The sequence below is a fragment of the Pseudophryne corroboree genome, chromosome 3 (genome assembly GCF_028390025.1).
Source record: "Pseudophryne corroboree isolate aPseCor3 chromosome 3, aPseCor3.hap2, whole genome shotgun sequence".
Taxonomy (NCBI): Eukaryota; Metazoa; Chordata; class Amphibia; order Anura; family Myobatrachidae; genus Pseudophryne; species Pseudophryne corroboree.
The window spans coordinates 439,022,537-439,040,975 of NC_086446.1; the positions used below are offsets into that span (position 1 = coordinate 439,022,537).

Here is an 18,439-nt window from a genome sequence, read left to right on the forward strand (position 1 = left end):
GACGGTGGGGCTCCACAGGCGGAGCCAGGTACGGTGGGGGGCCGCCTCAAGAATTTCAGCGATCAGTGGGCTCGCTCACGGGTGGATCCCTGGATCCTTCAAATAGTATCTCAGGGGTACAAACTGGAATTCGAGGCGTCTCCACCCCACCGGTTCCTAAAATCTGCCTTGCCGATTGCTCCCTCAGACAGGGAGGCGGTGCTAGCGGCAATTCACAAGCTGTATTCCCAGCAGGTGATAATCAAGGTACCCCTACTTCAACAAGGCCGGGGTTACTATTCCACACTATTTGTGGTACCGAAACCGGACGGTTCGGTGAGACCCATTTTAAATTTGAAATCCTTGAACACATACATAAAAAAATTCAAGTTCAAGATGGAATCGTTCAGGGCGGTTATTGCAAGCCTGGACGAGGGGGATTACATGGTATCCCTGGACATCAAGGATGCTTACTTGCATGTCCCCATTTACCATCCTCACCTGGAGTACCTCAGATTTATGGTACAGGATTGCCATTACCAATTCCAGACGCTGCCGTTTGGACTGTCCACGGCACCGAGGGTATTTACCAAGGTTATGGCGGAAATGATGATACTCCTTCGAAAAAAGGGAGTTTTAATTATCCCGTACTTGGACGATCTCCTAATAAAAGCGAGGTCCAAGGAACAGTTGTTGGTGGGAGTAGCACTATCTCAGGAGGTGCTGCACCAGCACGGCTGGATTCTGAATATCCCAAAGTCACAGCTGGTTCCGACGACACGGCTACTGTTCCTGGGTATGATTCTGGATACAGTCCAGAAGAAAGTGTTTCTCCCGGAGGAGAAAGCCAGGGAGTTGTCATCTCTAGTCAGAGACCTCCTGAAACCAAAACAGGTATCAGTGCACTACTGTGGTGGCTGCAGAGTGCCCATCTTCTAGAGGGCCGCAGGTTCGGCATACAGGACTGGGTCCTGGTGACCACGGATGCCAGCCTTCGAGGCTAGGGGGCAGTCACACAGGGAAGAAACTTCCAAGGACTATGGTCGAGTCAGGAGACTTCCCTTCACATAAATATTCTGGAACTAAGGGCCATCTACAATGCCCTAAGTCAAGCAAAATCCCTGCTCCTACACCAGCCGGTGCTGATTCAGTCAGACAACATCACGGCAGTCGCCCATGTAAATCGACAGGGCGGCACAAGAAGCAGGATGGCGATGGCAGAAGCCACAAGAATTCTCCGATGGGCGGAAAATCATGTACTAGCACTGTCAGCAGTGTTCATTCCGGGAGTGGACAACTGGGAAGCAGACTTCCTCAGCAGACAGGACCTCCACCCGGGAGAGTGGGGACTTCATCCAGAAGTCTTCCAGATGCTGGTAAACCATTGGGAAAAACCACAGGTGGACATGATGGCGTCCCGTCTCAACAAAAAGTTAAAAAGATATTGCGCCAGGTCAAGGGACCCTCAGGCGATAGCTGTGGACGCTCTAGTGACACCGTGGGTGTACCAATCAGTTTATGTGTTCCCTCCTCTGCCTCTCATACCAAAGGTATTGAGAATAATAAGAAAGCGAGGAGTAAACACAATTCTCGTGGTTCCGGATTGGCCAAGACGAGCGTGGTACCCGGAACTTCAAGAGATGCTCTCAGAGGACCCGTGGCCTCTACCGCTCAGACAGGACCTGCTACAGCAGGGGCCCTGTCTGTTCCAAGACTTACCGCGGCTGCGTTTGACGGCATGGCGGTTGAACACCGGATCCTAAAGGAAAAGGGTATTCCGGAAGAAGTCATTCCTACGCTTATTAAGGCCAGGAAAGATGTTACGGCAAAGCATTATCACCGCATATGGCGAAAATATGTTGCATGGTGCGAGGCCAAAAAGGCCCCAACAGAGGAATTTCAACTAGGTCGATTTCTGCATTTCCTGCAAGCAGGAGTGAATATGGGCCTAAAACTAGGCTCCATTAAAGTACAGATCTCGGCTCTGTCGATTTTCTTTCAAAAAGAACTAGCTTCAGTACCTGAAGTTCAGACATTTGTGAAAGGAGTGCTGCATATTCAGCCCCCGTTTGTGCCTCCTGTGGCACCTTGGGATCTCAACGTGATGTTGAGTTTCTTAAAATCACATTGGTTTGAGCCACTAAAAACCGTGGATCTGAAATATCTCACGTGGAAAGTGGTCATGTTATTGGCCTTGGCTTCAGCCAGGCGAGTGTCAGAATTGGCGGCTTTATCATGTAAAAGCCCTTATCTGATTTTCCATATGGATAGGGCAGAATTGAGGACTCGTCCCCAATTTCTCCCTAAGGTGGTGTCAGCGTTTCACCTGAACCAGCCTATTGTGGTGCCGGCGGCTACTAGTGAATTGGAGGACTCCAAGTTGCTAGACGTTGTCATGGCCCTGAAAATATATGTTTCCAGGACGGCTGGAGTCAGAAAATCTGACTCGCTGTTTATCCTGTATGCACCCAACAAGCTGGGTGCTCCTGCTTCTAAGCAGTCTATTGCTCGCTGGATTTGTAGTACAATTCAGCTTGCACATTCTGTGGCAGGCCTGCCACAGCCAAAATCTGTAAATGCCCATTCCACAAGGAAGGTGGGCTCATCTTGGGCGGCTGCCCGAGGGGTCTCGGCTTTACAACTTTGCCGAGCAGCTACTTGGTCAGGGGCAAACACGTTTGCAAAATTCTACAAATTTGATACCCTGGCTGAGGAGGACCTGGAGTTCTCTCATTCGGTGCTACAGAGTCATCCGCACTCTCCCGCCCGTTTGAGAGCTTTGGTATAATCCCCATGGTCCTTACGGAGTTCCCAGCATCCACTAGGACGTCAGAGAAAATAAGAATTTACTCACCGGTAATTCTATTTCTCGTAGTCCGTAGTGGATGCTGGGCGCCCATCCCAAGTGCGGATTGTCTGCAATACTTGTAAATAGTTATTGTTAACTAAAGGGTTATTGTTGAGCCATCTGTTGAGAGGCTCAGTCGTTTTCATACTGTCAAACTGGATATAGTATCACGAGTTGTACGGTGTGATTGGTGTGGCTGGTAAGAGTCTTACCCGGGATTCTAAATCCTTCCTTATTATATCAGCTCGTCCGGGCACAGTGTCCTAACTGAGGCTTGGAGGAGGGTCATAGTGGGAGGAGCCAGTGCACACCAGGTAGTCATAAATCTTTCTAAAGTGCCCAGCCTCCTTCGGAGCCCGCTATTCCCCATGGTCCGTACGGAGTTCCCAGCATCCACTACGGACTACGAGAAATAGAATTACCGGTGAGTAAATTCTTATTTATATATATATATATATATATATATATATATATATATATTTATAAATAATATATATAATACACTGCTCAAAAAAATAAAGGGAACACTTAAACAACACAATGTAACTCCAAGTCAATCACACTTCTGTGAAATCAAACTGTCCACTTAGGAAGCAACACTGATTGACAATCAATTTCACATGCTGTTGTGCAAATGGAATAGACAACAGGTGGAAATTATAGGCAATAAGCAAGACACCCCCAATAAAGGAGTTGTTCTGCAGGTGGTGACCACAGACCACTTCTCAGCTCCTATGCTTTCTGGCTGATGTTTTGGTCACTTTTGAAAGCTGGTGGTGCTTTCACTCTAGTGGTAGCATGAGACGGAGTCTACAACCCACACAAGTGGCTCAGGTAGTGCAGCTCATCCAGGATGGCACATCAATGCGAGCTGTGGCAAGAAGGTTTGCTGTGTCTGTCAGCGTAGTGTCCAGAGCATGGAGGCACTACCAGGAGACAGGCCAGTACATCAGGAGACGTGGAGGAGGCCGTAGGAGGGCAACAACCCAGCAGCAGAACCGCTACCTCCGCCTTTGTGCAAGGAGGAACAGGAGGAGCACTGCCAGAGCCCTGCAAAATGACCTCGAGCAAGGCACAAATGTGCATGTGTCTACTCAAATGATCAGAAACAGACTCCATGATAGTGGTATGAGGGCCCGACGTCCACAGGTGGGGATTGTGCTTACAGCCCAACACCGTGCAGGACGTTTGGCATTTGCCAGAGAACACCAAGATTGGCAAATTCGCCACTGGCACCCTGTGCTCTTCACAGATGAAAGCAGGTTCTCACTGAGCACATGTGACAGACGTGACAGAGTCTGGAGACGCCAAGGAGAACGTTCTGCTGCCTGCAACATCCTCCAGCATGACCGGTTTGGCAGTGGGTCAGTAATGGTGTGGGGTGGCATTTCTTTGGGGGGCCGCACAGCCCTCCATGTGCTCGCCAGAGGTAGCCTGACTGCCATTAGGTACCGAGATGAGATCCTCAGACCCCTTGTGAGACCATATGCTGGTGCGGTTGGCCCTGGGTTCCTCCTAATGCAAGACAATGCTAGACCTCATGTGGCTGGAGTGTGTCAGCAGTTCCTGCAAGACGAAGGCATTGATGCTATGGACTGGCCCGCCCGTTCCCCAGACCTGAATCCAATTGAGCACATCTGGGAATCATGTCTCGCTCCATCCACCAACGCCACATTGCACCACAGACTGTCCAGGAGTTGGCGGATGCTTTAGACCAGGTCTGGGAGAAGATCCCTCAGGAGACCATCCGCCACCTCATCAGGAGCATGCCCAGATGTTGTAGGGAGGTCATACAGGCACGTGGAGGCCACACACACTACTGAGCCTCATTTTTACTTGTTTTAACGACATTACATCAAAGTTGGATCAGCCTGTATTGTGTTTTTCGACTTTAATTTTGAGTGTGACTCCAAATCCAGACCTTCATGGTATTGATAATTTTTGTGTGATTTTGTTGTCAGCACATTTAACCATGTAAAGGACAAAGTATTTAATAAGAATATAAGAATATTTCATTCATTCAGATCTAGGATGTGTTATTTTAGTGTTCCCTTTATTTTTTTGAGCAGTGTATATATATATTTAATATTTATGTCATTATCTCAGTAGGGGACCCAAAAATGTGGGATTTTGAATTTTGGATTAGGGATACTCAACCTGTGTATATATATATATATATATATATACATATACAGAAAATCACAACACTTGCCATTCCCAGGAATGGGGTGCAAATCTAATTGAGAGTGCAGCCTTAGTGCATGAGGAGCCAGTGACCTTACTAGGGCCCTCATTCCGAGTTGATCGCTCGCTAGCTGCTTTTAGCAGCATTGCACACGCTAGGCCGCCGCCCTCTGGGAGTGTATCTTAGCTTCGCAGAATTGCTAACGAAAGGTTAGCAGTTCTGCTATTAAATATTTCCCTGCAGTCTCTGAGTAGCACCAGACCTACTCCTAGATTGCGATCACTGCAGACTGTTTGGTTCCTGGTTTGACGTCACAAAAACGCCCTGCGTTTGGCCAGCCACTCCCCCGTTTCCCTAGCCACTCCTGCGTTTTCGTCTAGCACGCCTGCGTTTTTTAGCACACTCCCGGAAAACGCTCAGATACCTCCCAGAAACACCCACTTCCTGTCAATCACTCACCGATCAGCAGAGTCACTGAAAAGCGTCGCTCGGCCCTGTGTAAAATTGCATAGTTTTGTGTGAAAGTACTTAGCGGGTGCGCCCTGCGGCCCTTGCGCATGCACAGAACTGCCGGTTTTTAGCCTGATCGCTATTCTGCTAAAAACGTCAGCGAGCGATCAACTCGGAATGACCCCCTAGATCACTTCATCACCAGGATTCACGAGGCACTGGTTCCTAGATACTACATAGGCTGCATTCTCTTGAATATTGATTCAACCCACACAATGGCAGCCTCCGCTATAAATAAATGTTTGCAGAATATTTTACATTAAAGTTTTTTTTATTATTTTCACTAGAAAAGCATATAGGTAAATAATGGAAATGTTAGATATATGGAGCAAATTTTTTAATATTTGAGCTACATGTATTTAAATTAACGGTATATAGCAGAGGTTCCCAAATGCGGTCCTCAAAGCACCTAAACGGTCCAGTTTTTACGGGTATCCATAGCTGAGCACAGATGATGGAGGCACTAATTAATACCCCTTTGACACTGCCAAAAATATTTTGGGTTATTTCATGTGAACGCGCAGCAACCCGGGTTTTTGTGCAGTATGAAAGGGGCCAGGGGAAATAACCCGGGTCAAGCAAACTGGTATTTAAATCCGTGATTAAAGCAGGTTACATTGGTACTACTCGTGTTGAAGTGCAATGTGAACGGGTTGCCAGGTCATGCGCATGCGCAGTTCAGACCTGATCGCCCCGCTGTGCGAAAACTGAATTAGCCCCATTATGCAGTTTCTCTGATCCGCTGCTGTGTCCGTAGATGCAGCATCATATCAACTGTTTGAACATCGGACATCTGAGTAATCCTCAGGTTACTCAGGATGTCTGAAAAAATCACGCTGCCAGGGCCAGTGAAGCTGCGTCCAAGGAAGTCACTGGCTTCAGTGTGTCCAGAAAATGGGACCAAAACACCATTGTTTTCTGGAGCGCTCCCTGTCGCCGCCCCCTAACGTCAGCAGCATGTCAATCATCCTGCTGCTTTTGGTACACTTCAGATGAGATTGCATGACCTGATCCTGCACAAGTGCAGTGTGGCTTTTGTGTATGCACAGATCATTAAGTAGTATACATTCTACCACCCAGCACTGTCAGTTTCTTTTTTTTTATACTTGGGTTTCGCTCTCTGCTCTGGTGCTTCTAGCACGCTCTGGTCTGTATCTCAGTGCTAGAAGCACCAGAGCAGAGAGCGACACCTCAGCCAGGAAAGAGGAACCGCTAGAATTGTGACAGGTGCAGGGTAGTAGACTGAACACTAATTAAACTGAAATTTACATAAATCTCTGAATTGGACCCTCAATCCCATATCTGAATTTACTGACTTGGAACATAAAACCAGCAAAATTTTTATACCTAGGGGTCGTAGGCATGAGCCTTCAAATAACACACAGCGAAATACGTCCAAGCACATACCAGTTTTACTTATTATATTATCAACTAGGGGTGTATCTACCCATTGGCCAGGATGGCACTTGCCAGGGGCGCCGGCAGTAGAGGGGCGTCGCCTGGAGGTGCCACCCGCGGCCAAGGGGTATACCTACATAGACTAGGCAGTTACCTTTTCGTACCGGAGACCTGCACAGCATAGCAGTCACTTGGTGTAATTAGCGCCAATGTCTGGCACCGCACTTCAGTGAAGCAGCTCTAAAACTACAACTCCCAGCAGCCCTTGCTGCCGGGAGCTCCTGGCTCTTGGGCTACTGGGAGCTGTAGTTTTACTTAGAGCTGCTTCACTACTGTAGCGCATGCAGGGGGGTTTCTGAGTACCCAGAAATCCCCCCCCCCCCCCCTGACGGAGACACCCTTGCCTCCGTCTCTGCACCAGTCCAGGGTCCCCAGCCACAAAAGGAGCTGCCCTGCGTAAGCCGGCTACAGCTATCAGCGCTTCCGCGTCAGGTGGCTTTCATGTCCATACTACCTGTCGCGGAGCACCCATAACAGAACCTGCAGCGGCTGAGCAGCTTCAGCGCGCCGTTATTACAGCGCCTCCCAGCTTGTGGAGAGAGAGTTGTGTGTGTATGTGTTTGCCCTGTGTTTGTAAGTACGTGTGCTGTGAGTATGTATGCTACAGTGTCGGTGTGTGTTTAAGTGTGCTGAGAGAACATAATAGACGCTTTCCTTATAGAGGCAGGATGATTTTTCTTATATGGTGGGAACTTTAGTTCAGAAATCCAGGGTCCTTTTAGCTAATGCTTCATTTAAACTGTGCCAGACACCTTATCAATAATGCCTCATATTGTTCCAATGCATGCAATAAAAGGCAAAAAAAAACCTACAACCGCATATCATAATATGTTTTAATGCATCAGTACAATGAAATACACACAAAATAAATATATAAATAAATACTCAAAAAAACTGGGATCAAAGTAGTGGTAGCTGCAATGAGTAAATTACCAGAAATAATGCAACTGGTGTTAATCAGTTCAATATGGGAGTATGAGAGATAGTGTATCACCAAGCGGCATCCCTAGTCAGCTCACTGGCGCTCTGCTCCTCCTGACAATGTCCTCCTTGCACCTCATACTACTTTGGTTCTGCCGATGCATTTCTACCCCTGCTGGGGTATTTTTTTGCCTTTTATTGCATGCATTGGAACAAAATGAGGCATTATTGATAAGGCGTCTGGCACAGTTTAAATGAAGCATTAGCTCAAAGGACCCTGGATTTCTGAACTAAAGTGTCCACCATATAAGAAAAATCATCCTGCCTCTATAAGGAAAGCGTCTATTATGTTCTCTTAGCATCGGTGAAGGGATTACTCTTTTTTTGCACTTTCTTTGATTGAGAAACCACAAATAAGACTTTCCTGGCTGCTTTATAAGGGTGCACATTGTGAATTTGCACATTTCTTCTGTATTGTGTAAGTATGCTGTTTGCGTGTACTGTACACTATACATTGTGTGTGTCACATATATACATATCTATACACATAGATATATGTATGTATACGTAGATGTCTGCGTGAGTATATATATGTATATACAACCCCCCCCCCCTGAAAATCCTGCATTTGCCCCTGCACTGAAGTGCGGTGCCGGACATTGGCGCTAATTACACAGAGTGACTGCTGTGCTGTGCATGTCTCCGGTACGAACAGGTAACTGCCTAGTGCCTAGTCTGTGTAAGCAGTAGTGTAACTACCATAGGTGCAGGGGATGCGGCTACTATGGGCCACAGGCTGTCACAGGGGTCCTGGACCCACCACTTCCCCTACACCAAGTCAGTCACACTGCTGTAGTACAGTGCTCCTGCTCCTCTCCCTGCCTGTGTGTACATAGCAGAGCAGTACAGGCAGCGGTGACATCAGACCCAATACAGCAGACGGAGAGGCAGTGGGGTCAGCACTGTCCTTACTGGCGCTGCGCAGCTCCTCGTGCTATGCACCTCCTTCCCCGGTACCAGCCACAGCAGTGCAGCACTTCCCTGTCATAGAGGAGCCGTGACACAAAGACACAGCCCGGTGCAGCAGCAGGTGGATGGCGGCTTCCAAGGAGCAGCTGAACGATCTGTGGCTGCTCTACTTCACCAAGGCAAGCACCGACCTGAATGTGCACAATACACACCTGGGGGGCCACACCAGCATATAGACATCTGGGCTGGGGGGCCACACCTGAACACACATCTGGAGGCCACACCTTTACACACATCAGGGACGGAGGATCACACTTGCACACACACACTTGGGAGCCCCACACCTACAAACACACATACATACACACACCAGGGAGACAGGGGGGCCACACCTGCACACATACCTGTGGGGACACCTATATACACACACACACACACACACACACACACACACACACACACACACACACACACACACACACACACACACACACAACCCCGGGGCCCCACCTGCTGTGTGCCAGGGTCAGTATGGTGTAATACACACCTCCTCTAGGGTTAGGGCTGTAATGTCGACGGTTGGTATCCAGGAGGTTGGCATCCCGACCACGGGATCCCGGCCACCAGAATGCTGGCGGGGGGGCAAGCGCAAAGCAGACCCTTGTGGGGTTGCTGCGCTCACCACAAGTTCTATTCCCACTCTATGGGTGTCAAGGACACCCACGAGTGGGAATAGCCCCTGTGTGGCGGCATTCTGGCTGCCGACATTGTAAGCAGTCGGAATTCCGGCATCGGTATCCTGACCGCTGGGATCATGACCGCCAATAAAGCAACTACATCCCCTCCCTTATTTGTGTCTTTCACCGAAACCAATACCTACTACAGGACTGAGTGACCACTCGCACTCAGGACATTTATAGCAGTGCTGCAGTGAGTGAGCCAGGCAAGCAACCCCAGGTCAGTGCTACCATCCCCTGTCCCAGCCCAGTGCCTCCCCATCTAACCAACCCTCACCTATCCCAGTCTCTCCCTCCACCATTCCAATGTCTCTCGCCCTTTTAGTCCAGTGTATCCCCCCTTCCCTCGCCAATCGGCCAATGTTCCCTAAGTACCTGCCCCTCCCATCTAACCCCCACAGCCTATATGGTGTATATATATATATATATATATATATATACACACACACACATAGACACACGCATGTGGCATAACGTGTATAAGGGGTACTACTGTGTGGCGTAACCTGTATAAGGGGTACTACTGTGTGGAGTAATGTGTATAAGGGGTACTACTGTGTGGCGTAACGTGAATGACGGACACTACTGTGCGGTGTAATGTGAGTAAGGGGCACTACCATGTGGTGTAATTTGAATTGTGGGTACTATTGTGTGGCCACACTCTTTTTTGGGCTTCCCCTCTTTAAATATGGGGGGGGGGGGGCACCAGTCCCTTACTTTGCCTGGGGTGGTCCGACCCCTAGATACACCCCTGCTATCAACCTCCTTTTTTCACAGACAGGGCAACACAAAGTGAATGTACTTGCAACTGGTCATGTGTATAATAACATAGGAATTATTCTGCTTTATTTATTATAGATTTAACCTGCTTCTTGAACTTGTATTACAGCACTTAATCACTGTCATCTTTTGCTCTGCATACATATATGGTAAGCATAAGAGCTCCTAGCATGCAAGAATTAGTTGCTGACTTGGCATTACTATGGACATTTACTAAGCAGTGATAAGAGCGGAGTAGTGAGTCAGTGGAAAAATTGCCCCATCAACCAATCATCAGCTCTGTATAATTTTATAGTATGCAAATTATAAATGTTACTTCAAACACACAAATGCTAATGACATAGTCTTGGGGATTTAATTTGCTTTAAAAGTATTCTTTAGATAGTCATGGTATAAAATTTGTGGTTTGAACTACTAATACCCCTTTCACACCAGTGCCGGGGCAAACTAAGTCCCAGTGTGATGTTAAAGGGTCTACCGGTTTGTGTTACCTGGGAATCCGAACCTGATGGCTACTAGGGTTGACTCTGGCACCGACCAGGGTATCCAGCGGTGTGAATGGTGTGACCCAGATCATCCGACCAGGTTACGCTAAAAGCATATGGAGAGCCAGAACACTTGGCTCTTCCAGAGGAAAGCCCCAGCAATAACTCGGGTCAAGCCTGCGGTGTGATCAGGGTTTCAAGCCGGTCTGACAGGCCTTGAAACCATGTTCAATAACCCAGGTCGGACCTGGGTGTTTTTGTATATGGACTAAGCAGTCTATACATTTCTTAAGAACCTGTGCAATTTACTAAATACTCGTTTCTACTGAATTGATATGTGAAATGCTCACGAATATTACTTAAGCCACAAAATGGCTGAACCCGCAGTGTTTAGGTGACATATCCACTTTAGTGCATTACTAATGCCATATGTGTAATGAAAAGAACTTAAAACTTAATTTTTACGGACTTACCTAATTATGTATTGCACAATGTTTTTATGTATACTGTATTGGGAGTTCAAATGTATCATAAAAAACTAGGTTGCATTTTGGATACAGGGTAACCTTATATCGAGCATGACAGCATCCAAGAGGCCACAGTAAGGTAATTTATAGATTAAAACTACGCATATGACCACAGTAATCACAAGTCTACTGAGTAGGTAATTTACAGAGGATTATCCTTTAATTCTGAAATAACTCCCTGGATTCTGTGGCAGATATTCTGATGGACTTGACAGTTGAAGTAAAATACCGACATTGAATAACTGTTGCATTTGTAGTAAACTAACAACAGCAGTCTATGTATTAAGCCTTGGAGAGATATAAAGTGGACGGAGATAAAGTACCAACCAACCAGCTCCTAACTGTTATTTTTCAAACACAGCCTGTAACATGGCAGTTAGGAGCTGATTGGCTGGTACTTTATCTCCGTGCACTTTATCTCTCTCCAAATATTAGTACATAGACCCCACAGTTTCTCTCTACAAAAATATTTCCATAATTCAGTTATATTTACAAAAGTGACCAATGTGCCTGTCAGGTACTGGTTTTGAAGTTATGTCCCTATTTTTCAGTATTGACTAACTGTACAAGACAAAATGTATAATTTTGTAAAATGTATGTCATTCTCACTATGGGGTATATTCAATTGAAGTCGAAAACTGCCGTCTGTCGAAAAGACGGCAGTTTTCAAATTTTTAAGGTCGAATCCTGATTTGACCTATTCAATATTTTGCAAAATTTTTCGACAAGTCAATAAATTCGACTTGTCGAAAAGCACGTGGATCGGCGGAATAGCTGCCGATCCACGTGTTGATGTCGAAAACGGGGCCAAATCCGTAAGGTTTTGGCCCCCTCTTCGACCATCTCAATCCGACATCAAAATGATGTCGGAATGAGATGGACCCAGAGGAGGCAAGGGGGGTGGGGAGCCGCAGGGAGACGGGGGGACAGCCGGCGGGCATACAGGGAGATCTACTGCAGAGCTGATCACCCTGCATGCCCGCCGGCTGTCCTCCCGCGGCTCGCCCCCCTTCTCCTCCTCTGCGTCCCATCTTAATTCTATTTGAAAAAGTCGAATTGAGATGGGATTGAATAGGGGTTGTCTGATCCATTCGGACAAATACATGTCGGAATGGATATGACTTTAATTGAATATACCTCTATGGGTTTTATTCATAGCTGAACGTAAAGCAGTAGGCGTCTTGTGGTAATAGATGCCTCCTGCTGGCTTCTGTGAACCAGTCTCGCACATGCGCAGTCCTTCCACCATCATAGTTGTATGCAAGCCATCGGGGTTGCGTACAACTGTGGATCAGGCACAATATAATTATTCTATCGGTTACTAAATTCACTTACAAAAGTAATCCTTAATATCATGTTCAATAAGAGTGTCATGTTGTAGTTTGTAATTGCATATGATCCACTTGGACTATGGACTGTACTGTGTTATGAGGTTAAATGAATTTGCTGAATCAAAATATGTTCCTGGAAATGTATTTAAAATGTTGGGAATTAAATATTAGTTACTCACAATACTTTGATGATATTTCATATTTATACTCTGTGTAAATCCCTGTAACTGGAGCTCAGATCCTCCTTTCCTAGGATCTTAAATGTCTTAACCATCTGCGCATCTGCAATTGTAGTACTCTTATACATGCTAGTTTCAGTCATTGTATGTTACATGCTTTCATAGCTGTGAATTAGCCATGTGACCGAGTGAAACTGGCCAAAGGCAACCTACCTATGACTGAATTGAATGTATAGTTCCTGCAAATTCACACTAGACTGCTATTCACACTAACGTGCACTCATGCTGTAGTGACATGACACTTCATAATGAGGAAATCCTTTTACTTTTACCCAGACTGAGAGTCCCAGCAGGATCATCTGAGCCTATGACATAGCTGAGACTGTTAGTGGTAAGCCCCTCCCCTTGCCTGTGAGAGCAATGTGCTGACAGCAATTCCTTGGTGACCACATCCTCCCAGTCATGGCTCGGTCCGCACATGCTGATATCTGATTTTCTTATTCTGACCTCTTAGCTGTCATGAGGGTTTATTAAGTTCTCAGAGATCAGCAGTAAAGAATTAACCATTTAATAGACATGTGTTGTGTTTAAAGTCTCAATGTCACGTAGGCAGGGAAGGAGTTACTTATGAAGTCTTCTAATCCTTGAACTCTTGTTACACAGTTAATGTAAACCCTGATTATTCCTGTCCCTTTTCAATAAGATTATTCATCTGTAGTATTGTGTCTCTAGTACTCTGGATTTTTCAAAATAGCCAAATTGACTAATACAAAGATTTTAAAGTCCTCCAACAAACAAATGTCTAGACGATGACACAGATGATTTACGACTGGGACAAGGTCTGCTCTGCTACAGCATTAAGATTTGCAGTATTATCTGCTCACGTGGCAGACAAAATCTGGACCTCCCCTTTCCAAAAACCCTTTAAGCACTGGAAAGTTACTTGTAACAGTGCCCCGTGCCTGTGTGTACAGAACTAATTCTAACGCCCTTTACCCACATCAGCAAGTTAAAGGAGCACACTTGGCCATGTAGAATAAAATCTTTGTTGGTACGTTGTGGTGTAGGTTATGCTGGTCAGCATTCAAACAGAAGCAGCTTTGTGGGTCTTGGAGTGTGCAGTTGTACTCATCACGCCTATATTCTGTAGCGTGTTCATTTGCAAAGCCAAGTTGTGGCTGGCAACACAAGGAGACTTCCAAAGTATCTTTATAAGGTGGTCAGTCATTGAAAACGATTCACGAAAGGATTGAATAGCTTACAGCATGGGTTCAGCTGGGGTCCTAAAACAGCCCTCCCTCTTTTCCCAGTTACCAAAAGCCATGAGGAAATTAGGAGGCACCGCTGAAAGAGGAAGAAACTTTTGCAGAAAATTAAGAGAGAGAGGGGTAGAGAGGTTCTCTAGTTTTCTATAGACAAACAGAGATACTGCAAGGTTGAAGATATATGGCAGTTCAAAATTATTAATATATGCATTTACATCACCTCTGTTACTCTTTCCATTCAAAGACTATTACACTGCTCCAAAGTGCTCACAATCTAATGTGAACGGTAAAGACAGATGCAAATACTGTCTCAATTAAGAAATATCATTAAAATGAAGCTCATTACAAAGGCAATACAGTGAAATGGAAAAGCTTTAAGGGTATAGCTCCACTAGTCATTCTCTATTGGCATCAATGGGGTTAAAGTATATAAGGAAGGTGTCCTTTTGTGATGTCCCCAAGTGACCTGCTTTCCCGACACTGGATTCTGTGTCAGAATTTGGGTTTGAAAAAAAAAAAAAAATGTAGATACAGAATGAACTTTGGAGTAATATCTCCTACCTGAAATGCGCTCCTTGTCCATCACTCCCCCAGCATCAGTTTATCTGCAGCCCGGCCTCTCTGCCCCTGTTTGGGAGGCGGTAACCTTCTCTGTCCTCCTCTCTCTACTCCCTCAACTTTTTTTCTTATGGCTGCCTGCCTCTCACTTTTCTCCTCTTTCACTCCCTCCTTTTACTCTTCTCATTCACCCTCTAATGTTCTCTCTTCACTGATCGCACTTAAGTGTCTTTTTATCTCCTCCCTCGTCAGATTTCTTTCCAGCTTTCCTTTGTCTGCATCTCCCCAATTTTCTTTCTCCAACTTTGGACTCACTGTACTTTTTTAGTCTGTCAGGCTGTGACAGCCCCACTTACAGTAACTTCTCTTTTTGCATCCCTCCTCCTCCTTCCTATTTTATCTTTTAGTTATTCATTTCCTCTCTTTTACTGTATAATCTGTATGTTTTTAATTTGTTTAAAAATGTGTCTGACTTCCCTCTCTATTCTTTTCTTCTGTAATGTCCTGTTTTCTCCAAAATGTGTTCTGTTTACTGTCCTATGCAATAGCAACCCCCTTCATCTAGTCCTGTGCTCTAAGTTCTTCTCCAGATTTTTATTTTCACAATCATCTCCTCTTTCTTGCATGTCTAATGTTGCAGTGTCCCTGCTGCTGGTCCTTATCTTCATTCTCTGCATGTGTCTGTCAGATGCCTGGTGACTTCCTTCTCCTTAAAATCATAAGAACTAAATGCTCATTTAAAACAATTCAGTTGCTTTCCTTGTCTTATTTTTTTTTTTTGCTGACTGATGTTCAGCAGAATGTTTCTAAATACCCTTCATTGTGCAGTGTAAAACCCAAGTAACTCTGGGAATAAAAGAGGGGGCGAATGGAGCTGCTGTTCTCTCATCTAATAGCTCATTTTTTTCTAAAAATAGGATTACTTTTTAAAAGAAAGAATTAACCTCTAAACTGCTAGTGTTATAAATATGGCTGGAATAAATACCAGCATTTTAATATGTAGAATTCAATATTAATTAAGCCTAGTTTATCCAGAAAAACTAAACCTATTTTTTACATTCCATCTTGTTTTAAACTTTGATCATATTAGAACAGATAACTTTCATGAACTATAGTTGCAGAATTCCAGCATCCAAGACATTTTGAAACAACTAGATTGCAAGCTTCGAGGATACATATAACACATATACAGTAACTTTGAAATACCCTGTAGCTTTGGTTTCACATTTCTATGTTATCAATCGTTTCAAGGGTATTCTTGAAGTCTATGGGGGGCAGTTATCAAAAATCGCATTTCCAATGCGATCTTTGTGCATTGTTAGCACCCGAGATCGCTTTGCAGAATGTGGTTCTTCCAATGGGATGTATCAACGAACACAGAAGCCTGTCCTTGTGATGTGGTATGAGTGCTGCCAGGGCTACTGTGCATGCACGTTCCCGCTGACCGCAAAATGCACGGCGATCATTGCAGAGGAGGGTTCTGGAGGAACCTTCTGCTGGCTACATCTGCGATGTGTAGCCCATTGGCTACGATGGTGATAGCCAATCTCCAGAATATATTGTATTTTGGAAGTTGTTAAATCTGGCAGCATCGCATTCCCCATAGAAAGCTATGGGGGATGCGGTTGCCGGCACGAATGGAGGATTTGCAGCATGTATTGGAGATATCTGCTACGGCCCCTTTGTCATACATTCGAGGGATACTAAATATTTGTGGTTACACCCAGAAAATGGGAGTTTTCAGGGAATAAGCTGCAAATATTTATTGATAAATGGGCCCTTATCTGTAATGTAACTTGTTTACAGTATTCTATGTTGACATTTTTTTATTTTGCTAGGTGATTAGAATATATACTGTACATTTGATTTTTCATGGTTCCCCCATAATGTTATTTCACTCTGCGTTTTATCTCCATAACAACTGGCAGGAAATAAATACAGAAGGAGTAGAGGGAGAGATGACTTGTGCTCCATTCCGATCTCCTCCACTCTAAGCAGCTCCCTAGGGTAGGATCCTTATTAGTCAGAGCCACTACGCCGTCTCTAAATGCTAAAGCTGGGTACACACTAGACGATATGCTCCATGAGCGATATCGTCAGTGTTTGCCTTTTAACTCCCACGCAAACGAGATTTCGCTAATGATATCATTCAGCGACGTCATCCTGCCACCACCCTGAACATGCAGTTTCAGACGATATAATCAGAATTGACCTGCATGTACAGACTACAGAAGACCTCGTCAATGACCTGCTGGAGCGCACATCATTAACAAAATAGTGCGTACACACTGGACGATATCGTCCAAAAATGTCGTTATCGTCCATATCGTTAATAAAGATCGTCTAGTGTGAACCCAGCTCAAGTAGATTTTTCCAGGTTCTAGAATCCTGTATTTGGTCAAGATGTGGCAAAAATGTCCTTTCTTAAAAATGTATATATTTTTGTTCTTTAATCTGTTATGAAATTTGTATCACTCACACAGATACTACAACTACAGCAAATGTGTTACCCCGTATCTCATTTATTGCATGAAGCTGGAATTGTAAGCTGCTCTTCACAATGGAGAAATATAACTGTGTGTGTAAAGATCCTCAGGACCAAAGTTAAGACGTGTAATACTGCTTACAGTCTGCATCCCATAGTGTACTATGACTATGGGGTAAATGTAATAGCCTGTGAACTGCAGTTATCAGTGATTTCCCGGACACTCTGCCCAATGTTTTTAAAGTAGCAATCATTTAAAAGGCAAAACCCATCCGGTATAGTGTGTGATTTTTTTTTTTTTTAGTTCTATGGTGGATGCCTACTCTGTAGCGGTATACAGAGTATATTTCAGTCCTTGCCCCAAAGGAGTTTAAAATCTATATTCCCTTTCACAATGGAGACACACAGACACACGGGATGGGTATGGGTCGTTGGGTCAACACAAATTAGGTCGACACAAATTAGATCGACCACTATTGGTCGACATGCATTAGGTCAACAGGGTCACTAGGTCGACATGGTCATTAAGTCGACATGTGCTAGGTCAAAAGGTCGACATGAGTTTTTTTAACTTTTTGGTGTCGTTTTCTTCGCAAAGTGACGGGGAACCCAAATTAGTGCACCATGCCCCATGCTCGCCATGCTTCGGTCAAGGTGCCTCGCTCTGCTACCGCTGCGCTTGTTACAGGTTATCGTTCCCAATTGTAGTCCACGTGGATCGTAAAGTATGAAAAAGTTCAAAAATGTAAAAAAAAAAAATCGAAAAACTTATGTCAACCTTTTGAACCGTTGACCTAGCACATGTTGACCTAGTGACCCTGTCGACCTAATGCATGTCGACCAATAGTGGTCAACCTAATGACTGTCGACTTAAGTGGTGGCGACCTAATAACCGTTTCCCCACGGGATTGCGATTATGTGACTGACGGTCACTATGCCGATGCCGGAATCCCACCCGATGTAAAGCCTGACAGTTGGCATGCTGACTGACAGGGACTATTCCCACTCGTGTGTCCACAATACCAATAGAGTGGGAATAGAACTGTGGCGAGCGCAGCAATGACTGGGAATTGAACTCATGACATCAGTGCTGTGAGGCAGCAATGCTAACCACTACACATACTGTGCCACACTTGCATCTGCTTTGATATTCGGTAGATATTTTACATTGGCCTATACTGGCCAATATTTGGACTGTACTGTACAATGCTCTAATGCATCA

General features: G+C 45.2%; 1 protein-coding gene across 3 annotated transcripts in view; it reads right to left on the reverse strand.

The window, feature by feature from the left end:
• SEPTIN9 (septin 9) overlaps positions 1 to 18,439 on the reverse strand; it is a 442,263-nt gene that overhangs the window by 325,424 nt on the left and 98,400 nt on the right. The window contains exon 1 of one of the 3 annotated variants that reach the window (XM_063960455.1): positions 14,736 to 14,851. The exons of the other annotated variants lie outside the window; for them this stretch is intronic. Coding sequence (XP_063816525.1) covers positions 14,736 to 14,757 — 22 coding nt within the window. The 5' untranslated portion in view covers positions 14,758 to 14,851. Of the gene's footprint in view, positions 1 to 14,735; positions 14,852 to 18,439 lie in introns of those variants that run through there. 3 annotated transcript variants of the gene reach the window in all.